The sequence below is a fragment of the Triturus cristatus genome, chromosome 3_1 (assembly GCF_964204655.1).
Source record: "Triturus cristatus chromosome 3_1, aTriCri1.1, whole genome shotgun sequence".
Taxonomy (NCBI): Eukaryota; Metazoa; Chordata; class Amphibia; order Caudata; family Salamandridae; genus Triturus; species Triturus cristatus.
The window spans coordinates 242,642,741-242,665,158 of NC_140583.1; the positions used below are offsets into that span (position 1 = coordinate 242,642,741).

Sequence of the window (22,418 nt, forward strand, 5' to 3'; positions counted from 1 at the left end):
AAAAGGAGATGTGCTAACTTTTTTTTATACAATTGAGTCTTGCGGATTCAATTTACAACAAACCTGCTGCGTCAGATTAAAAAACAATTAATGTTCAGTTAGGCTAAATATGCTTCTGGTCACTAGGTGCTCACTGTGAAATACTGTGGGAGCCACTAAACGCCATGAATTGGAACTGAAACAGCCTATCACAGATACATGGATGGCACTCCAAAGACATTTGAACGGCAGGGCGGGAGACCTTTGTACTTTCGGAGGCTTCGATAAAAACTCCACTCTTTCTTGAATGATATGTCAGGGTTGAGACCTTGTCATAGACTGTCATCTAATAGGCTGGGTGAGGCATGTAGGGGCCTGTGTGTTCCCTGCTATCATCTGGTTGTGCATGTCTTTCTCCTCGCTGCGTGACCGTAACATTTGCCTATAGGAAGTGTGTAAAGTAGTCTTGCTTCACAAAGACTTATTTCTTGAACTCTATGTCCCATTCGTAGTCACCCCTCGATTGCCACCTGCTTATGGGAAGTATGCGGAGATGAAGTCACTAAAACAATGCCTCAATATTGAGTCTGTAAAGACAGTCAGGCTAACACACATTATTTGAAAATGAATGAGCTGAAAATCATTCTTAATTTGTTCTTTTTCTTTGTTCTATAACCTTTAGCCTGTTGCCATTTAAGAGTGGGTTTCCATTTTTGATATATTTGTTTTAAACCTTTCATCACAGACTCCAACTTTTCATGTACTGCGGGGTTTGGGTATGCCTTTTGTCTTGGACTCTGCACCCTCTGGCTCAAAAGATTTTTGGGTCTGTTGAGGAGGTTCACCTGGACCCCTTTGGCGGTGGGGGTCGCACAACTGAATATTCACAATTGCCTTCAGTTGAAAGTCAGGTTGTGCTGTACACAGGACCGCCTCACTTGTGTTACCTCTTACGTCTGTGCACCTAGTAGCAAAAGATTAGCCTTACAAGTAAAGACCGACCCGTATTTATTTGTGCTTTATTTATTTACTATTTGTTTTAAAGGTTGTACACAAACCAAATGTTTTGCTGTTGCAGCCATGTCTGTAATTCCTAAACTCTATATGTAAATAAATGTTGTGCAGTAGGGGGCACCCCTTGTTTTGGGTTAGGCCTGACATCAGTGAAACAAGCGCAAATTTAGGTGAGCTTCAAGAATCATAAATGTATTTTGTGCTTTATTTGTCGACTGAAAGACATATTGGATGTTCTACATCTGCTTGCTTATAGTGTTCATTTTACGTGGTTTCTGTATAATTACGAATCAGTGGATTGTGAATTAGGCACACAATAAGCACGTCCATTTAGACTTAAGACCATTAAATGCAGCTGTGATGATATATGCCCTTTTCCCTTAACGGGATACTCAGGCCCTAGCTGATGTATTTCTTCAGGGTTTACCAGTAGAACTAGAGAACATATTCCTATCGGAGTTTTGAACAGAATGGACACAAGCATCCCAAAAGGTGTAGGCGCGGACTATGTCTCTATATTATATGGCATGATACAGCGCTTACACGAAAGAGAAATGTTACCTTTAATCTCATCACCACTAGACATTCAAGTATACTAACATGTATCCAGGCTTTGCCATGGGTCAACCTTTATGTTGCATCCCTGCGACTTTATGCAGTCAGGGAAATTACATATTATGTCAAACAAATCTTCTACTTTACTATCGATTTTTTAAATCCATAGAATGAGTCGCTGTATATTTTTTACTTTTCCCTTATCGATCCTAGATGATAATGGTGTGCTCTCCAACAAGGGGAGACTCTTTCAAATGTAAACAGACCTTATGCTGCTTTGCACCAAAGTACAGAAATAAAGTGAAAATACTTGCATAACATTTGCGAGACAATGCAATACACATACCTACAGAGTTAAACTGTATAATACAACTGCTCAAGATCAGCTGACACTTACAATAGAGTAACTCACTATTTCAAGGGAACTATGTTATAAAGTTAGGATGGGTTGTGACACAATATGTTCTCAGTGAAATAGGTTTAGACAGAAGTAGCCACCTAAACCCGTCTCACAGGCTGCAGTATTCTAAAGGTCACCTTCTTATTTTTCAAAACTTAAGGGAGTACCACCTTCAAGGGCACCCCTTTTCCTACTTCACTACCAAATGCTGGAACTCTTCTTTCTGTGAACTGCTGAATCCCCGACTCTTGAAATCTATCATCTAATTCTTAATGTTACATTTGAGCTGGTTTTATTAGTGCCAGTAACATACTATGTTGTAAAAGGTTAATCTAAAAACTAAGCAATAAATCAAGCAAATTTTAAATAAATTAATTCAACATACTTTGTTAAAGAAAAGAATAGCAAAACGTGCTTCAAAGGGCGAGATTTTTTCACGCTGTTATCTAAATACCTCAATAATGACTCAATTGGCATCAACAGGAAACATACCCATGAAGAATTAACGTCTTGGGGAAGTTCACAATTAGGGACCCACTAAGCTGTGCCTGTGTGAAAACTGTGAAAAGAATATTACCGAGTAAGGCAGAACAAATCATTTTGGAGACTGCGGTCATTCTTCTTCCCTTGACGTGTAGGTAAAAAAAGATCAGTGTACTCCAGAGTAAGTTGAAAACAACACAGGTAAGGGAGCTTGAGTTAAATCATTTCCTGTGTCAGAAATGATAGGTGGCAATGTGCCTAGATCTGAAGATGTGGCTTGGCAATTCCCCTTTTACCAGCTCTTCGCAGTTACTTGCAGTGTGCAGCATCTCATGCACGCAGTGCTTGAGGCCACCGTTGTTTCAAAATGGGCTTTCAACCCATTCCAAGATGGCCATTCTTGCATGCACACATCGGCGACCATCTTTGTGTAGGCTTCCAACTAAGCTTGGATGAAATTGAAATTATATGTAATTTCGGGAATTTCACATGACGCTTCTTTTCCAATATTTTGATTGAAATTCCTGAGATTATACCATTATTTTGTTTAATAATGCGCCATTCACAGTAAAATGTTACTACAAATGGCACAATCACTGTAAAAATATACCACCAATGCATGGGAACAACAAAAAGCGAGCAACTGTTGTGAAATATGCCCTTGTGCCAAAAATGAACGTGTGAACGCATTTCACACTAAAATATATCACGAAATGGCACATTTGCATTTCGAATCATTTTGCCGTAATTTCATATAATTAAGTGAAAGCAAATTTTTCACATCACTACTTCCAATCCACTCAATCGTTGAGCAGTAATCTTTGCATGTTTTTGGAAAAACTTTATAACTAAAACATTAAAAAAATGTCCAACTGTAAATTCAATCTTTAAAGCGGTATTGTAAAACTTTATCTAAAAACATTTAAAGACTGACAAATGTAGGTCTTCCAGCGCCAAGATGCCTCTTTGGTAATCACACGCTCTATAAAATATATTCAAATAAAATGCGTGTCTGTGTATGTATGGGTGGTCATTTAAAAAATATATCCGTATTAAAGATTTACAAAATAAATCAATATTTGCAAGCCACGGCACTGGCAGTCAACATCAGAGCTACTGGCTTTGCCAATGCCTGCTTGTACTATTTAGTGGAGGTGATCCACCAGCACTAACTGGCTCAGACAAGCCTGTACTACACATTCCAAATGAGCAAACATTAGATTTAAGTGAAGTGGAGTTTAAAGGGGTTACAGCTGAAGTCAAATCCACTCAAGTGACATGTACACTGGTACCAAGCTCTTGGAGCCACACTGTGGAGAAGTGTGGCTCAATGATTAGAGCGGCAGACCCTGATGCAGAGGTCTAGCCCGGGACCAGGGTTCAATTCCCCGCCTCGGCTGGTCTTGGGCTCAAAAATTCCACGGACCTGATAATTCTCGCCTCGGTGCCTATTCCAATCATGGAGTCCCACTTTGCAACTCTGGGCAATAGCTTGCTTAATCTCCACAACGGCCCCCACAACGCTAAGGATGCCTGGCCTCCACCTTGGGGGTGCCCAGGAGTGGACGCCTCACAGGGAAAGCCAGGATGGGTTCCACAGCGGTATTCATACAAGCGCCTTGAGACCCTTGCGGGTGAGTAGTGCGCTATACAAGTATCAAATTTACATTTACACTGCTGTAGAGAAACATCAATATTTAGTTAAAGCAAGAGATCCAGGGCCTTAAACATTATAGCCATCCAACTGGCCTTTTTAGCAGCCAAAAAAACTCCAGGATGCAAAACAACCTGAAATATCAGCTGAAGGTATGGGGTGACAACCACAATGCCTGTACTGACCAACTCTATTACCAATGGTTTTGTAACATATACAGTTTTCCTCTCAATTACGTCAAACTGAAATTGATTTACAATGTATGAAAAATGCAATGGGAGTATTTAAAGCAATTTTTGTAAATTAAACATGTCCAAGCACCAATCCAGAGTTAAAAAAGAAGTGAAAAAGTACCTGATCAGTTTCTGACTAGACGACAGAATAAAACTGCAGCTAAGAGTTGGTGATGTAAGGGGCTGGGAAGAAGCTCTAGCGTGAAGGAGACACACAATCTAAGAGTGTCCTTCTAAACTATTAAAGACACACCTTATGAAAATGCCATTTCCATTCAGGCTCATACAGGAGTGGTGATCTCACCAGTCAGGGATGAGCTAAAGTATGGGCAAGAAGTTAACTTCTATCCATTAAAGGGATTTTACATGTCAATTAATATATATTACACTAAATTACTCTGTGAAGTGACCAGTCAGTCTCAACATACCTGCCTCCGTAAGCTGATTTTCATCAAAAACTTTCTGTTTGGAGTCTTTAAAAAAGTGGAAGGTCTGGATTTTCACTCCATCAATTTTTGGAAATAGTAATGCAAGGCCAGCTTCTCCATCTTCTACTTCTTGTGGTCTACTGGTACGCGATCCCATTGGCGTAACTGCAAAAGTTGGTTGATATGAATTTTTTATTAACTTGCATATCATTTTTATATAATACTGGTTATCACTGGCTTGTGTTTCAACAGAACAACATAGAAGCAGAAACACTTGAATTAAGCGATGAATTCACTAAACATCCTCACATCAATTGTTTCTTCTCATTAGAATGACTTGTGTACTCACAACTCAGCTCGCAGATGCGTAGTTAAGACCATTGTTCCACTTCCTCCAGAAAATTGCAATATTTAACTAATATTCATGAATCCACACAAATTAGGACGTTTACGATGTTACGGCATTAACAGAACATGCCAACCTTAGGAACCCTGCAGATTTTGGTCCACTGTTTTTCTTTTAGTGTACTATTCGACTGTAAGGATGTAAGTAAACCAACTGCTGGGTTAATGAACCATTCTATGTAGGTCACACTACAGAGGCTTAATGGTCACCAAAAGACCATTCAATTTGATTTATCACGGATTTACCAGAGACCAAGGTGAAACACACATACTCAGGTAATCATTGCATAACCCAGTTTTCAATTTAGAAAAAAAGATTGGCAAAACTAAAATAGTCTTATTTCTAGGCCAATTACAGCTGTGGAAAAGGTCGATCTATTTACTTCTGGAAAAGGGTTAGGATTTTTATCACGAAAAGAGATAGGGAACTTCTCCGCATCATTTCTTCTATTAAATCCCTGTAAAATCCCAGGGAAAAGATTTCTTATAGCCAAATCTGTGCTTGACTGAGGCAGAAAACCTCCCACTCCAGTCAGAAAATCATTGAGCCAGAAAATGAGTCCACTCTGCTCTTGGTAGACACACAATTCTGAGCAACATTCTCATAAATGATTACACTAAGTAAAGGCTATGGTCATGAATAACAAACTGGGCCATATATGAAGAACATGAAGGGGAGACTTTCATCAAAGCACGCTTCATGCTTTTCAAATATCAGGTAATGCTCTTTTGGCAATGCAGCAGATCAGTGGGTTTCCAACTCTTTATCCACTAAGCCTTCTGTCACTAAGTAATGTTTGCAGGCATTTAGCAGCCTAACATAATAGTATGCCAGGATTTAATGGTACTTTTTTTTTTTTTTAGGTCTTCCTTATAGACAGCTTTTATGTGTCTGTTGCTTAAAGTCACATTGCGGACCATACCAAAAACGTACAGAGGGCTTTGTGCCAGCCCACTGCTTACCACTGGTTGGCCAAATTGACTTTCCTGTCACTCATTTGATTGCTTCTCATCCTATGGCGTTCTTTCCTCTTCTTGTGTTTGCCCCTACATCTGGTGAAAAGCTTTTTCACCATTCCTTTAACTGAATGACTTATATCCTTCCACTGTTCACATTCATGGAACCACATTTTTTTCATTCTACATTCCACGAGAGTGCATGTATTTGATAGATCTTTCCCTCGTGTGCTGCTTCCACCCTTAAGTACCTATCCCTGAGTGGTCAGTCTTGTGCCTCACCTCTCTTAGCTTGTCTGTAAAAGCACAACAACAGGTACATTTTTGCCGTGGTAGGACTAAAGAGCAGACTTCAATGGTAGTTTCTGTTTTGTGTCCTCCATTTCATGAAAACAAAGGCCTTTGCACAGAAAGGCGTTTAGGGCTATGGTGGGAGGGATTGGCTGCTGCACTCACTCAGCTGGCATTTGAAGCAGAAGTTACATTTAGCATGGTTGAAAAGAAGATGCCTATTCTCCTGCAAGCAAATAGATGTCCTCCATAGGATACACCAGAGGACCAAAATTGCTGTATCATTTGATCAGTATTGTGGAAAGTAAATTAGACCTTGCCAAGTGTTTTCCTTTGAATTCTGACACTAATGTTTTCTTCTGAAAGTACCAGGCCATTTAGAAGGATTAAAAATATTGATTTCAATCTACAGTTTTGAAATACCTTAAGATATGTATTGACCCCCCGTATTTAGACAACTATTGCTTGCAGCATTTGACAGAACCCAAAACCAGCAAGTAACTGGTTGACAGAAGTTTGATGAGTCCAAGGATCAAGCATACAATCTGTGTCTATCCACAAATCGAAGGGATTTGATGAAGATGAGGCTGCCAACAACATTATTTCCATTTTTGTGGAATCCGTTGAAGATGGATGGGATGTATTCAGTTGTTTATGATTAACAGGCACTCCACCAGATTTGGTTTCTACTGCTCAATCGTGGTTCCCAGAGTAAACACCAGTGCGTGCATACTAGAATCTGTGCATAAAATATCTAGGGATTGAGACTTTTGTATGGAAGAAGCAAAAATGCCTGGTTACTATGAAGTGAGAGGGAGGTCAGTTGGCTACTATCTCTAGGGCCAAAGACTATTACCTATTTCTTTTCAGATCCCGCATCAACAATCAGTGCTTGGAACAACATAAACACAGAGAATAGTAACCTTATTTCCAAGCTCCCTCACTCCCGTATAAGCACACCATATTAAAGATCTTCATGTTTGTCATTAGACAAAAGAACTAACTTCATAATAAAAAAACATAATTAACTTAAGGCAGAGATATCAAGTGTTTTCTTAGCAAAAACTAATTTTTAATTTAGGGGAAGAAATTAATTCTTCTTAGGCAATGTTAAGCATGGAGAAGTTACCAAGAATCGCAAGAAGACATCAACAATGGGTTCAGCACTGGGGCTACATAGCGAACTTACTTGGTTGATGAACTAACCCTCCTGTAATAAGGGTAAGAACTGAGAAGGGGACGGATTGGGCTTATTGTCCACTAATATTGACATTTTTCCTACTCAGCAGACTACTGGTAATGCTTAGTTTTTGCAACGGAAGCAGTGGGTGGTGCCTAGGGTGAGGACTACAGACGCTCTGCTGACTTGGGGAGAAGGGCAGTTTTAAGGCTGTTTAGCAGGAAGGAGGTGAGGGAGGTCCTGAACTTGAGAGGCGGAAAGGGGGAGCTGGAGAGTTGGGTTGTTAACACGGTTTTCTTTATTTCCTTGATAGCAATGCAGCGCCTTTTCTATTCTACACTTGTTGAGCTTGCATGGTATATGGCTGTGGTATCCTCTAGTTCCGCCCCCAGGTCAAATATTGGGAGGCAAGGGGGGCATAGATTGGTAAGCCATGATGGCGGTCGTGTTCTGAGCACGATCCGTCCAGCCCCATAATATCCTGTTCAATTATCCTGTCTCTCTGACCCTGTATCTGTCCCTGAGCTGCTCTGCTGCAGTCGGAGCACGGCGGCATACAACCGAGCCAGTCTAGACGCCGTAGGAGGTTCGAGGATGGGGCTGCGGCCGCCGGAAGGAGCTGTGGCCAGTGGGAGGCGCGCCCTGTGAGAAGCTGGGGAGTTGTCTGATCTCCGGCCGGGCTGAGGTGTCGTTGCAGCAGCGATGTGGGTAGCGGGCTAGTCGTTGGTTTCCCGCGAGCCCGGACGAGTGCCGTCAGAGCGGAGCTCACATGCGGACGACTGGTGTCCCCGACTCGGCGAGGACCGGCAGAGTTGAGATGCGGCTCGGTGGCCTGTTCGGGTCACAGAGGTAAGGTGCTGCTGGAGTGAGCTCCGGGGCGAGGGGTCCTCTGTGATACCGGGGCCTCCTTGGGGCCCATTGCATTATTGGGGAGTGCCTCATCGCCACTGTCTTTCCCCCCCTCCTCTTAGCTGAGATTGTGCGTGCTGGGGCGTCAGCGGTCGTGTCGGGCCGCGGAGGGTGAAGGAGGTGACCTGGAGCGGCTGCGCCACGGTGGGCCCACAGTAGAAGGGGGAAGATCTTAGGAGCTGACCGGCGGGGACGTCACCGAGGGTGGAACCTGCCGTGGTGCTATTTTCTTGTCCCACATCACCCTTTGGTCAGTCCTGATCTGCGAGCAGCCGGAGGTCTTGGAAGTGGGGTGTTGTTGGGAGTGCTGACTGCCTGGTATTTTGGAGCACTGACTCTATTCTGGAGGCAACCTCACTGGACTCTTGGGTGAGAGGGGCTCTTCGTGACACCGAGGGTTCTGCTGGGTCTGGGAGCCGACTGGGGGCCTGTGAGTGCCACTACGCCGATTGGGGGTGCATGCCCACCATCTTCTCCCCCCCCCCCTTTCTTTTGAGCCAGTGCCGGCTGGGAATTCGGCGGTCATATCGGGCCACGAGGTGAGGGGGAATTCTTGTAGTGAACTGCATTGCCTTGGCCACAGTTTAGGGGCAGTTCCCGGTGGGCCCCCGCTCGGCGGTCGGACCGGACCGCGGGTGCCTACAGGTGGGTGTTCCCAATTTTTGCTCCTTCCATTGTCCTCCTTGGGCTTGTGTGGGGAGTCCTGAAAGCGGCCATGACGCGGGAGAAGGGTGGTGGAGGCCAGACCAAGCAGGGGCCCGTCGATAAACATACCGGTGCTGGAGCGGCTGCTGGGACGCCAGGAGGACAACAGGGGGCGGTACCTGATAATGCGTCCAGGAACATGCTCGGGGCGAAAATTGGAGCGGTTGGCTCAGATGTCATACTGCTGAGACAAGACTTGCGTAACGCAGTGTCGCGCATCACTGAGGTCAAAACCCGTATCTCTGGAGTGGAGGACGACGTCACCTCGCCAAAGAAAAAAGTAGCTGCCATGGATACGGTTCATAAGGGACTAGCATTGCAAGTGGAAGATGTTGAAGGACGGGCCAGGCGCAACAACCTCCGCTTCGTTGGGTTTCCGGAAGGCTGTGAGGGGGGACAACATGGAACGCTTCCTGACACAGTGGTTGGAGGGCTGGCTTCCCCCGGAGGCTCTGTTCCGTTGCTTTGTTGTCGAACGGGCCCACAGGGCGCTTATGCAGAAGCCTCAGCCGGGGGCTCGACCACGGCCGGTCATAGTGAAACTCATGAACTACCTTGATCGTGATGCCATCTTGAAGCAGGCCAGAGCCAAGGAACCTCTTATTTACAACAATGCACGCATTCTTGTCTTCCCTGACTACACGCGGCTGGTGCAGCAGCAGCGACAATCGATTATGGCGGCGAAAGCCCGCCTGAGGGACCTCAAGCTCCCTTATGCTCTCTTGTTTCCTGCCTGCGGGTTGTTTACCGCTCCCGCACACACTTCGATACCCCGGAAGAAGTCTTCAAATGGTCTGATGAGATGGAGCGGTTGAGAGTCCATATGCCACCTGGTAGGGAATCTGATTCATCATTGAGCGAGATGGCCCGGAGAGGTCCCCGGAGCCAGCCGAAGGGCAACAGACTGTCACGATCTAGGCGTTGCTCCTAGTCCTGTAGCGCCTCTTCTGCGGGGGCTCCACCTCTGGGCGGCAGATATCAGCGGATTGATCCTTGGGTCCGCGGGGTGCGGTAGGGCTCCAGACAGATTGACTATTGGAGAGACTTGGACATGGGCTGGTTTCTCTGCCAGGTCCTTGCTGGTCTGGGATGTGCCCGAGGGGCATGGACTGTGAGTTGGGGATCCATTGGTCGGAGCGGCTCCCATCCCCCTGTTGGGGATCAGGATCCTGCCCGGCCGCGACAGATACTTCAGTGCTTTTGAGGTATAGGGTGGGGGGGTTTGTTGGGGGGGGTTGTTCATGTTTACAGATTGCGCGTCCGCTGTAGGTCCACATCTTTCCACACATGCACCGAAAGTCCCCATGCTGGTTATAGTGATAGTTGCCCAACCGGATGGCCAATACACCGAATAGGATGCGGGTGACCCCTGGTACCCTCCGCATTGTTAGCTGGAATGTTCGCGAGGCCTTAGACAAGATTAAACGTGGGGCCATACTTCAACAGGCCAAACGTGCCGGGGCCGATGTGCTCCTGCTACAGGAAACACATCTAATGGGCACAAAGGCCCTATGTTTTCAGAGATACGAGTTTCAGCAGGTCTTCCACTACGGCTTTGTGAGGGGTTCATGGGGGGTGGCGATATTGATACACCGCAGGGTCCCCTATGTACATGAAAAACAGTGGACAGACACACAGGGGCGATATATGTTTCTTCGGGGTAAAATTGGGGAGGACCTCCTGGTATTGGACAGTGTCTATGCTCCCGCTCCCCTGCAATGGAATCTGGTGGAGCGGATTATGACCCTCTGGGCGGACATGCCAGACACACACTCTATGGTCGGTGGGGACTGGAACGATGTCATGGAGCTGGGCCGGGATAGATGGCGGAGTGGGGGCGGTCTGGAGAGTGGTCATCCCACGAAACTGCACTCCCTAGTAACGGGGCTTGATTGGGTGGATGTATGGCGGCGCCTCCATGGGGATAGTCGGGAATTCACTTACTTATCCGCAGTCCATGATTCATACTCCAGAATTGATTATCTCTTTGTCCCCAGGGTGGCAGTGGGTAGGGTAGTGTCGGCGGAAATTCTGCCCCGGGGCCTGTCAGATCACTCTCTGGTGGCCCTTACAATTCAGATACGTCAAAGGCGACAACCGTTCAGGTGGCATCTGTCTGTGTGGCATCTGCAGAATGATGATTATAAGGAGCACATGAGTGAAGCCATAGACCACTACCTGACGGCTTACGTGGGGTCCGTTTCTTGCGCCGAGACATTATGGGAGGCACTGAAACCCACGCTGAGGGGGGTGGATATTTCCTGGTACACGGCAGCGCGTAGGGAGGAGCTGCTGCAAGTGGAGGCAGGAATAGAAGCACTCGAACGTAGGAGCCGGGAGGCAGAGGGAAGTCAAATTAGGCAGCAATTGTTGATGGCACAACAGAACTATGCGGCCCTCTTAATGGATGAGGCCCGCCAAGCCTGGCTGGCGACGCGTAGCAGGGTGTACCAATGGGGCGACAAATCGTGCAAGATGCTGCATCGACTTTGCCAGGGAACCTTCCATGAGTTCTGGACCCGGCGGGAGAACCGATTGTTGACCCCCCGGCTATTGCGAAAGGCTTCGCCGCCTACTATGCGGATCTGTACACTCCCAAAGAATGCCTATCGGCCGCCGTCATCGATAGATTCATAGCTGACCTACCACCCAAAGCCGTGTCAGATGAGGTGTGGGAACAGTTTGAGTTACCACTGACTGATGAGGAGTTGGGCACGGCTCTGGGAGAACTCAACCCCGGGAAGGTGCCGGGACCCAACGGGTTCCCCAGTGAATTTTTTAGACATTTTTTTATACAATTGGCCAACCATTTTCGGCCAGTGGTGGAAGAGGCTCGGGAGCCGTGCTCGCTTCCTCCGGACTGGAGGCATGCAGAGGTGGTGGTATTCCAGAAACCGGGCATGCCCCTGGAGCAACTTGCTTCATATCGTCCTATTTCCCTTTTAAATGTAGAGGCAAAGGTTCTGGCCAAGGCGTTGGCCAATCACCTCCTGCCCCACATCTCCACCCTGGTGCACCCCGATCAGGCTGGGTTCATGCCCCAGAGGGCGACCAGACACAATATTAGAGCCCACGTGGCAATGGCGGTCATCAGGCAATTGGGAGGAACCAGCTGCACGGTTACTGGCTGATATGGACAGGGCGTTTGACTCCCTGAGCCGGGTGTACCTTTTTTCCCTGCTGCGAAGTCTCAACTTCGGCCGCGCTTTCTCTCCTACCTAACGCTACTATACACAGATCTAACGGCGTCAGTGCAGGTGGCGGGGGCACTTTCATTGTCCTTTTCTATTGGGCGGGGTACGCGGCAGGGCTGCCCCCTGTCCCCATATTTATTTGCAATAGCTATGGAGCCCTTGGCTGCATGGGTGCGCATTGACGCACAGACCTGGGGATTTTAATGGGCGCCGGGTCTGTCTGATAGGATTGCATTATATGCAGATGATTTTCTCTTCTTTCTTACACCTATAAACAGGATGGGGCCGCGGCTATTGCGCATTATGCAAATTTTTCGGGAAACTTCAGGACTCTATATGAACCCTGTAAGTCAACATTATGGGTTCTAGGGGATCGGATGGGGGTAGGAGCGTGGGTTTCCTCGGTTCAGCTGGTGGTGGGGGGACTGAAATATCTGGGAGTGTTCTTATCGGATGTACCTGCAGTCTCCTGGGAGTGCAACCTGGTTCCAGTGTGGGAACGGACTCATGAAGATCTGGAGTCCTGGTCCTGTATGCCTCTGTCTTTATATGGCAGATTGGCGATATTCAAGATGGTGGCGCTTCCCCGGCTCCTCTACCAACTACAGAATCATCCATACCAGATCCCGACCCGATGGTTCAGACAGGTGAATGCAGCACTGAGACAGTTCCTGTGGGAGGGGGGACAGGTGCGGGTGGCTCTGCGCACATGCTTCCTGTCCACCTACTGCGGGGGGCTGGCATCCTCTGATGTTCTCTCGTACTATCAAGCCTCACACTTGCTGGTTCTCAACGAGTGGTGGTGCGGTGACAGGGGAGACCCGGTGTATGTGTATGCAGTTGAGTGAAAGCTCATGGGACACCATTCCCTACATACAATATTATATTTTGCGCCGCTGCGGGGGTCGCTGCCATCGGTTACGTGGGTGGTGTTTTTGATCTGGAGGCAGGCTTTGCGCCGAATGTGGTGGTGGAACACTGACTCGGGAAGACCCCCCTCTGGGGCAACAGGCACTTTCCTCAGCTGGCGGCCATACAGGGTTTCCGGGGTAGGGACGCGATAGGTATCTCGGTCCTTGGGGATGTTATGGGGGACCGGACGCTGAAATCTTTTCAAGACCTGCAGACAGAATTCCTTATGCCACGATCCCAGTTTTATCGCTACCTTCAACTTCGGCATGCCCTGTTTCCTAGTTTAGAGGGCTTGGCGTCGCTGCCAGAATTCATCCCGTTGGAGGTTTTCAAGGGAGATCTAACTGACCGGAAAATCTCTCAGATTTATCAATCCCTGGTCACTCATTGCTCCCCTACACTTCAGAGGCTTCGGAGGGCTTGGAAGGAGGATGTGGGCACGCTGGAGAAGGAGGACTGGACTGAGGCCTTGGCAGCCCGGCGAGGGGCTGTCATAGCGATGCGACTTCGCCTGGTTCAGTTCAAGTATTTAAACAGGATCTATTTTACCCGAGTGCGCTTGTGGAGGGCAGGGCTGATCGCCTCCCCTATGTGCCTCCGCTGTAGCTGAGTGGAGGGTACATTCAGTCACACTGTTTGACGCTGTCCGTCTCTTGATCGCTTTTGGAGGGGGGTATATTCCAGCCTTTCAGAGGTTCTGGGGTGGGAGCTCTCCCGTATGCCGCAGCTGGCCTTACTTCATGTTATGGAGGGAATAGGAGGCAACATCTATAAGCGACACCTTATGAAATTGGGTTTTACACTGGCGAAAAGAGATATTACCAAGGCATGGAAGGCGCCAAGGGCCCCATCGGTGGCCGCATGGAAGAATGGGCTTGATTTTTGCATGGAGCTAGAACAACCTATTTTTGTTGCTAGGGGGTGCCCACGCAAACACTACAAGATTTGGAAACGGTGGTCGGATTATTGGGGACTGTTGTTAGACTCGCCACCAGTGACAGAGGTCCATCCGATTGGATAATACGTATGCACACTTTCAGACTGTGGGGGCATGCTACGGGGGGGGGCCCAGAGGGACTTAACCTTCCCGCTGTATCTCTACGTGGTGGACAGGACTATGCGGATATGGTGCGAACAGGGGAGTGGAGGGGGGTGGGAGGTGTTGTTGGTATGTGTTTGGATATTTTGTGTAAAAGTCAAAGTCACCATAATTGTATAGTTGGATTGTGTAGTTGCCTCTGGAGTGCAGAGCCCTGCAATATATGTGCAACTTGACAAAATAACATTTTGGGAGGCAATACAGGATAGTCCTGGGTGATGACATACACAATGTCTACTTCTGGAATTTGGCTCTTGTCCTGGAACGTAAACTGTTTGGGGGAGAAGATCTTAAGCACCACTCTCCAGATGTCATTCTGCTACAAGAAATGCACTTAATGGGCAACGCCTGCAAGGCTTTGGACCATTGGGGATATAAAATGCAAATACATGCTGGGTTCGCCTCTGGTTCCAGGGGCACGGGCATACTCCTAAGAAAACTACTTTCCCTCACTGTCATTCAGACTTCGTCAGATGAGCTGGGTAGATATGCGGCTCTTTCCGGGACGTGGTAAGGTACAATAGTCAATATTCTATCTGTGTATGTTCCCCGAACTATACACAGCACCACATTCCCGGCATTGGGGAGGTTTCTGATTGGATTGCCTGAGGGAGAACATCTATTGGGGGTAGACTTCAATATGCCGCTCTGCGACACTCAGATTCGTTGGCCCCCACGACCTTCCCATTCCCACCTGGCAGACTACCTTTCTGCCATTGGAATAGCATACGTCTGGCGAACACAAAACCTTACCCCACAGTTCTACACTTTTCACTCCGGGGCTCACAACAGCCTTTCCCGTATTGACTTTATTCTCACACTGGTCTGCCGCACCCTCTGCTTCCACGATGTACGCCATCTAGCTAGGGAAATTTCTGATCATTCCCCGGTATGGGTGATGTATAGTCGGACCAGGATGCAACTTTTAGGGACCCTCACTTTGAATCCCTGGTACCTTAAAGTTTTGGGTGTACAGGAGGGGTTGGTTGAGGCCACAGAGCACTACTTCACATATAACATAAGATCAGTGGAGTCTCCTCAAATATTCTGGGAAGCCCATGAAACAGTTATTAAAGAGCAGGCACTCTCCCTCACAATTGGGCATAAAAAAAGAGAAGAGGGCTGCTGTAGAACAAATTGAACGGAACATTCTAAAACTTGAGGCCAATTTGGGTGGGAAGGACGACCGGAGAATCTGACATAATTTGAATCTTAAGCTGCAAGTATATAGGGATCTAGTGACTGAGGCAGCCAGAGCTAAACACCGGGCAACTCAGCAATGAGTATAAGAAATTGGAGATAAAGCTCGGCAATTGCTAGCTTGCTTGGATAGACGTGAAAAGGCTAACTGATGGGTTACCGGTATTTATTCTGATGATGGAAAACACCTACGAGGGCCACAAGATATTGCTGAAACATTTGTGGCCCATTATACTCAGCTCTATTTTCCTGTATGTACAACTACCAAGGCAGACTCATATGAACTCTTAGCTGACTTGCGCCTCCTGACTCTCTTTAGAGAACTGAACTCTCCTAGAAATCGATCTCATGGTGGAGGAGATCGAGCTGGCAATCGGTAATATCAAATCTGGTAAGACAATGGGACCCAATGTTCTTCCAATTGAGCTCTATAAACTCACTGCCCCCACCATAGCACCTCACTTGCTAGGAATGTACATAGAGAGCAGAACTAAGGGGGCCCTTCCCAGAGACCAAAGATTGGGCTCTGTAGTGGTAATCCGTAAACATGGAAAGCCGGTGGAGAGCTGTGCTTCTTATAGGCCCATCTCGCTTCTCAATGCAGAGGCCAAACTCTTGGTATCCTGACTAATTCAGACTAATTACTAAACTGGTACACATGGACCACTTTGTTGTTGTCTTGGAAAGTCTTTGGAAGTCACGGGATAGGTGGCTCCTCCTTTGGACAATAGTGCGCATGGGCGTCGACTCCATTGTCAGATTGTTTTTCGCAAATAAGGGAAATGATGGAGTTTTGTGAAAAACAGAAATAGATGTCCATGTATGTAGCATCTAAATAAGATAATACTGGAACAGATAAAGGTAGCCGGGGAGGTGGGTGGGCTTGTGTGGCTCTGCAGCTCTACATGCCAAGAACAGATGCATACCTGTAAGTAGTATTTTCCGTTTGAGGCATATGAGCTGCAGATCATACACTGTGCATAGATTAAATAGCAGTAGTCCTCCTTAGCGGCGACCACCAATATCTGTTGCAGTAGTTTGAAATAGCGTTTTGAGTACAGCTTGGCCCACACTAGCTTGTTGTTTTGCCTGCACATCTACACAGTAGTGTTTTGTGAATGAGTGTGGTGTAGACCATGTAGCTGCTTTGCAGATGTCATCTAAGGGAATGTTCCCTAAAAATGCCATTGAAGCCCCTATCTTTCGAGTAGAGTTGGCTTTAGGGGGAATAGACAGTGTATGTTTTGCTTTGTGATAGCAAGTTTGTATACATTTGACAATCCACCTTGCAATGCCAGATTTTGATATGGGATTGCCTTTATGTGGTGGTGAGAAGTATACAAAAAGTTGTTTTGCGAAAAGGTTTTGTTCTGTCAATATAGTAAAGGAGTGCTATTTTTATGTCTAGGGTATGAAGAGCTCTTTCTGCTACTGTGTGGTTGCGAGAAGAACACTGGCAACTCAACAGAATGGTTGAGATGAAAGGGAGAAATAACTTTAGGAAGGAATTTGGGATTTGTCCTGAGAACCACTTTGTTATGATGGAGTTGTAAAAATGGTTCTTGAATAGTTAGTGCCTGTAGCTCACTTACTCTTCTAAGAGACGTAATGGCCACAAGGAAAGCGGTTTTCCATGTAAGAAATTGTAGCTCGCATTTATGTAGAGGTTTAAATTCCACACTGGGGAGGGAGGTACCCTGGGAGGAATTATTCTTTTGAGGCCTTCCATGAATGCTTAAATGGCAGGCACCCTGAACAGTGACAGATGTTGTTTATTTTGTAGGTAGGCTGCAATGGCAGCGAGATGTAATCTAATTGATGTGTATGCTAGATTACATCTTTGAAAATGCAGTAGCTAGCATATGATGTGCTGAGTGGAGGCATCTAGAGAATTGATGTTATTGTTACAGTATACAACAAATCTTTTCCACTTTTCTGCATAGCAGGCCCTAGTGGTGGGGCGCATAGCTACTTTGATGACGTTCATAAAATCAGGTGGAAGATTGAGATAACCAAACTCTAGGACTTCAGGAACCAGAACGCCAGGTTGAGCTGTGCTGGATCTGGGTGTCTGATCTTTCCATGGTTCTGTGTTAAGAGGTGTGGGGAGAGGCGTAGTTTTTGGTGCGGGCTACTGATAGTTCCAGCAATGTTGTGTACCAGGGTTGTCTGGCTCATGTTGGAGCAACTAGGATCAGTGTTAGCGACTGTTGTTACAGCTTGCGCACCACTAATGGAATGAGTGGGAGAGGTGGAAAAGAGTACGCAAATCTGCCTGACCAGTTCATCCATATTGCATTGCCTTTGGAAAATGGGTGTGGATATCTGGCGGCAAAGCTTGGGCATTTTGTGTAGTAACGTGTGGCGAAGAGATCTATCTCTGGCTGCCCCCACATTTGGAAGAACGGTTGAAGAACTTGTGGGTGAAGTCCCCACTCGTGAATCTGTTGGGTCTGACGACTTAACAGATCTGCCATGTGATTTTGAATTCCTGGAAGATGTTGGGCAAACAGGAATATGTTTTGAGGAATGGCCCATTTCCATATGCTCTGTGCTAGCTGAGAGAACTGGAGAGTGTGCGTCCCCCCCTGTTTTTGTAAATAGTACATTGCTGTCATATTTTCCGTGCGGACTAAGACAGCTTTGCCCGATATCGGTTTCTGGAATGATTTTAATGCCAGAAAGATTGCTAGTAACTCCAAATGATTGATGTGGAGTAGCCTTTGCTGAGGTGTCCATGTGCCCTGTATGGTGTGATGAAGTAGATGAGCTCCCCAGCCGGTGAGCGACGCGTCTGCTGTTAGCACAATCTGTGGAACCGGCTCTAGGAACGGTCGCCCTTTGGAAAGGTTTTGGGTGTTCCACCACTGCAGAGAGCGATGTGTGCGGCCATCCACCAACACCAGATCTGTTAGCTGACCTTGAGCTTCGTTCCACTGACGTGCTAAGCCTTCCTGTAAGGGGCGCATCTGGAGTCTTGCATGAGGTACTATGAATATACAAGAGGCCATCATTCCTATTAGTTGCATGAGCACTTGAGCTGGAAGGGAGTGTTGCGGCTGGAATTTTGTTATAAGGGCTTGCATGCTTGCTATCCTGGCCGGACTGGGATATGCAAGGCCTATTGAGGTGTTTATTGTGGCGACCAGATATTGTTGGATGTGGGATGGTTGGAGGTGCGACTTTGATGGTAAACCCTAAATCGTGAAGTAGTTGGATTGTGGCGGGTGTGTGATTTACACACTTGGTATGTGACTTGGCTTTTATGAGCCAGTCATCCAAATATGGGAAGACGTGAATTTGTTGTCTTCTTAGGTGGGCTGCCACTACTGCCAGACATTTTGTGAAGACTATGGGTGCTGTGGTGACTCCGAATGGGAGAACCTTGAACTGGTAATGCTGTCCGTCCACCACAAACCGAAGATATTTCCTGAGAGCAGGGTGAATGGGAATGTGGAAGTAGGCGTCCTTGAGATCTAATGTGGCAAGGAAGTCGACTTGTTTGAGTAGCGGGAGGACCTGTTGAAGAGTGACCATGTGGAAATGGTCTGATTGTATGTAGAGGTTTAATGGCCGAAGGTCCAAGATGGGCCTCAGAGTTCCGTCCTTCTTTGGAATGAGGAAGTACAGAGAGTAAACCCCTGTGTTTTGGTGATGAAGAGGAACTGGTTCTATGGCAAGTTTTGTAAGAGGGAAAGTACTTCTTGTTTTAGAAGCGTTAAGTGGTCTGTTGACGAGGGGGCGTGGCTAGCCGCCTAAGATAGCGGTCGGTTCCCGATAGAGCTCCGGAACCCTCGAGGGTGATTAACCTATCCTGCTTCGCAATCTCCGGTCTACTGTCTATTTGGGTCAGCATTATTGAAGCACTAGAGTCCTGCGCTCGGCCACATACCCCCTATGACCTATGGGACCGTAGAGCTGCCAGGTTTGAAGATCGGGCCTGCTCGCTGCTGCGGCCGGACAGAGGTCGGGACCTGCAGTGGAACGCGGGCTCGTGCACGGCGCAGACTTCCCGGGGCGCCGCTGTACAAGACTGGCTGATCGCTCGAAACATCAGTAGTGGTGCGGATCCTGGCCTGGCATCCTAATGGCCATATGCCCCCTGCAGCTGCTAGACCCCATATGCCTGGTGTAGTCCGCGCGGAAGCGGCGACATACCTCGAGGGAGCTGGCACACCGCGCGGCGGTCCCGCGAAGAGGTGGCGGACGGCCGCGTGGCTCAAGACCGGTGCCGCCCCCGAGGGCTCGGCGGCAGGGGGGAGGAGCACCTGGTGGACCCCCCCTTGGAGACTGATGAGGTGAGGTGCAGCGCCCACATTAGGCCACAGACATTTCACCCTCGTGACAGACCTTACTGCTGGTGCGCGCTGCTGTGGAGGCCTCCTCCCCCTCCCCTCCATGTGATGCAACCTGAAATGGCCTCAATGCTGCACATACACCAGAGATCCTTGGGACAAGATTAAAACCTGCGATTGGTCCCACCTCTCAATTGCTACAGGCCTCCTATTCCTCCTAAGGTGAGCAACATTACAGTAAGGGCCCTGCGCTGCCTGTCGCTGATCCTCGCTGGGCTGCTGTAACCTCACGCGCACACCCTGAGGCTGGGACCGCGTCGCTGTCTTGGCGCTATTGTATCGACCGGGGCAGCCTGGGGAGCCTCGCCGGGCACCGCGACCCTCTGCATATACGGGGACGGACCTGGCAAGCTGAATCCGGATGGTGACACCGACTAGTAGCACTCCCTGAGATACCGGCCACTACTATAAGGCTCATGGACACTTCACCGGTATAACTGACTTTGTCTACTATCGGGGTGTCATATTGCGGGTCGGCCCTGATTGCCACTCTGTGGAGGGGGTGCCTGTTGCTGGTTCTCTGTGGGGCACCCCGGCCGCCCGGCTCCCCCTCGGACTTCGGAGGTGCGGTGCTACCGCACCCTTTGACCTACTGAGGGGAAGATTGGTCCTACATCTACAAGTAGCAACTACATGGTGTCCCACCGACAGTCGTCCTAGTCATTTACCCGGAGGAGGCTAACCCACGGCATTACTATAGGTCTGCACCATTGGTAGAGTCAGAACGAAGACATTAGATGGTCACGAAGGGGCGGGCCCCCCCCTCTCCGACAGCGGAGCTCTTCAGTCGACCTTCCTTGCCAGGAGCTGCTTCCTCGGAACCTATGGAAAGTACACCTGACAAACTAGACTTAATTCTTAAATAAATCCGTGATTCCAGGGTGGCGCTGGATGCGCAGATCAGTACGCTCGCCGCAGGCCTCACGTTGCTTAGGGCGGACCACAGGAAACTGGCCGACACCGTCAAGGAGCACGGACAATCCCTCGAAGATATGGAGCCTCGAGTCGCAGAAAATTCCACAACCGTGCAACAGCTACAACAACAGATCGAGTGGAAGATGCAGAGGGCAGGAATAGACGCAGCAACATACGTGTTATTGGCCTACCGGAACGCAGTGAGGGTGCGAAGGTGGCTGACTTTATGGAAGCATGGTTCCGGGACCATGTATCACAGGAGGGGCTCTCTCTGTATTTCTGTGTTGGAAGGGCCCACAGAATAACGACCGGACCGCCCAGGCTGGGCGCACCACCTCGTCAACTTATAGTGAAACTCCTGAATATAGAGACTGTGATGTCTTACTACCGAAAGCAAGAGAAAAAACTATGATCCAGTTTAAAAACCACTGCATCTCTTTGTACCCCGACTACACCGTCCTGGTCCAAAAGCAGAGGTCGTCCTACCAATCTGTCAAAAAGAAGCTACAGAAAGCACAACTCAAATACGCACTTCTATACCCTGCTAGGCTGAAAGTCATTTACGACCACAAAACTCACTTCTTTGAGAGCCCAGCTGACGCCGAGGAATGGCTTGACATTATGTGCCTTGGCTCTAGCCAGTTCAGCCACTCAGGCCCATCTTCGCAGGGCTCTGACAAACTCCCGAAACCGAGCTCCCGTTGGTCCAGGACGTCCGGCCGGGGCGGCGGTGGCGAGGGACCATCACGCGAACAACAACGACACAACCAGGAGGGAGCCCTTGCAGTGGCCGGGACATTTCGAGACAACTCCAACAAAATCCCCACGGACTCGGAGGACAGCACCCTGCATTTAGACTCTGAGCACAGTATAACTCTATTCCCTACCATTACACCCCCAGCAGCAGACGACATACTTGATAATTGAAAGCTATGAAGGATACTCAAGGACTATACTAGGACTGCTATGCTATAAACGCATCTGCGGACTGGAAGGGCTCCAACCCCTGGCACCGTCTGTATCCTTTTTTCTTTTCTCACACCTTTCCATTTGAACATTGTCATTTTGTCAGAATCTATTTGTGATTATGTAAGGTATAGGTGGTTGTTGGGAATATACACATGGGCGGCCTATGTCTTCCGATGACTCGGATACTGTCCTGCAAGGTTTCTGGTTAAACCTTACATGAGAATATTTACTGCGGAACTACTGTCTTTGACATGTCTAATTATAACTCCCCCCTGCGGGGTCCCGTAGAGCCACCGGGAACCCGACCTTTTAGTAAACATGACCATGGCTAATGGCGGCGAACCCCCTATAAGCGTATGCACCCCTATATGTTCTATGATTATTGTAATTTGTTATTGAGCCCAGCATAGTTCGGATACTGAGCCATGCTTTGTTAGTGTTCATGGGATAAGGGACACCTGGTCGATTTTGGTATATTGGCTCTGTGAAACTGAGCTACACCCTATATACAGTTGCATGCCCAGTACAGCTACTACTTTAGGGTCTAACAACCTAACCACTTGGAATGTACGCGGGTTGGG

The 22,418-nt window shown here is 47.9% G+C and overlaps 1 protein-coding gene across 1 annotated transcript in view; it reads right to left on the minus strand.

Annotated features, from left to right (window-relative positions):
* FBXO22 (F-box protein 22) overlaps nt 1-22,418 on the minus strand; it is a 285,060-nt gene that overhangs the window by 105,687 nt on the left and 156,955 nt on the right. Inside the window, exon 5 of the mRNA XM_085643778.1 lies at nt 4,747-4,911. Coding sequence (XP_085499904.1) covers nt 4,747-4,911 — 165 coding nt within the window. The remainder of the gene's footprint in view (nt 1-4,746; nt 4,912-22,418) is intronic.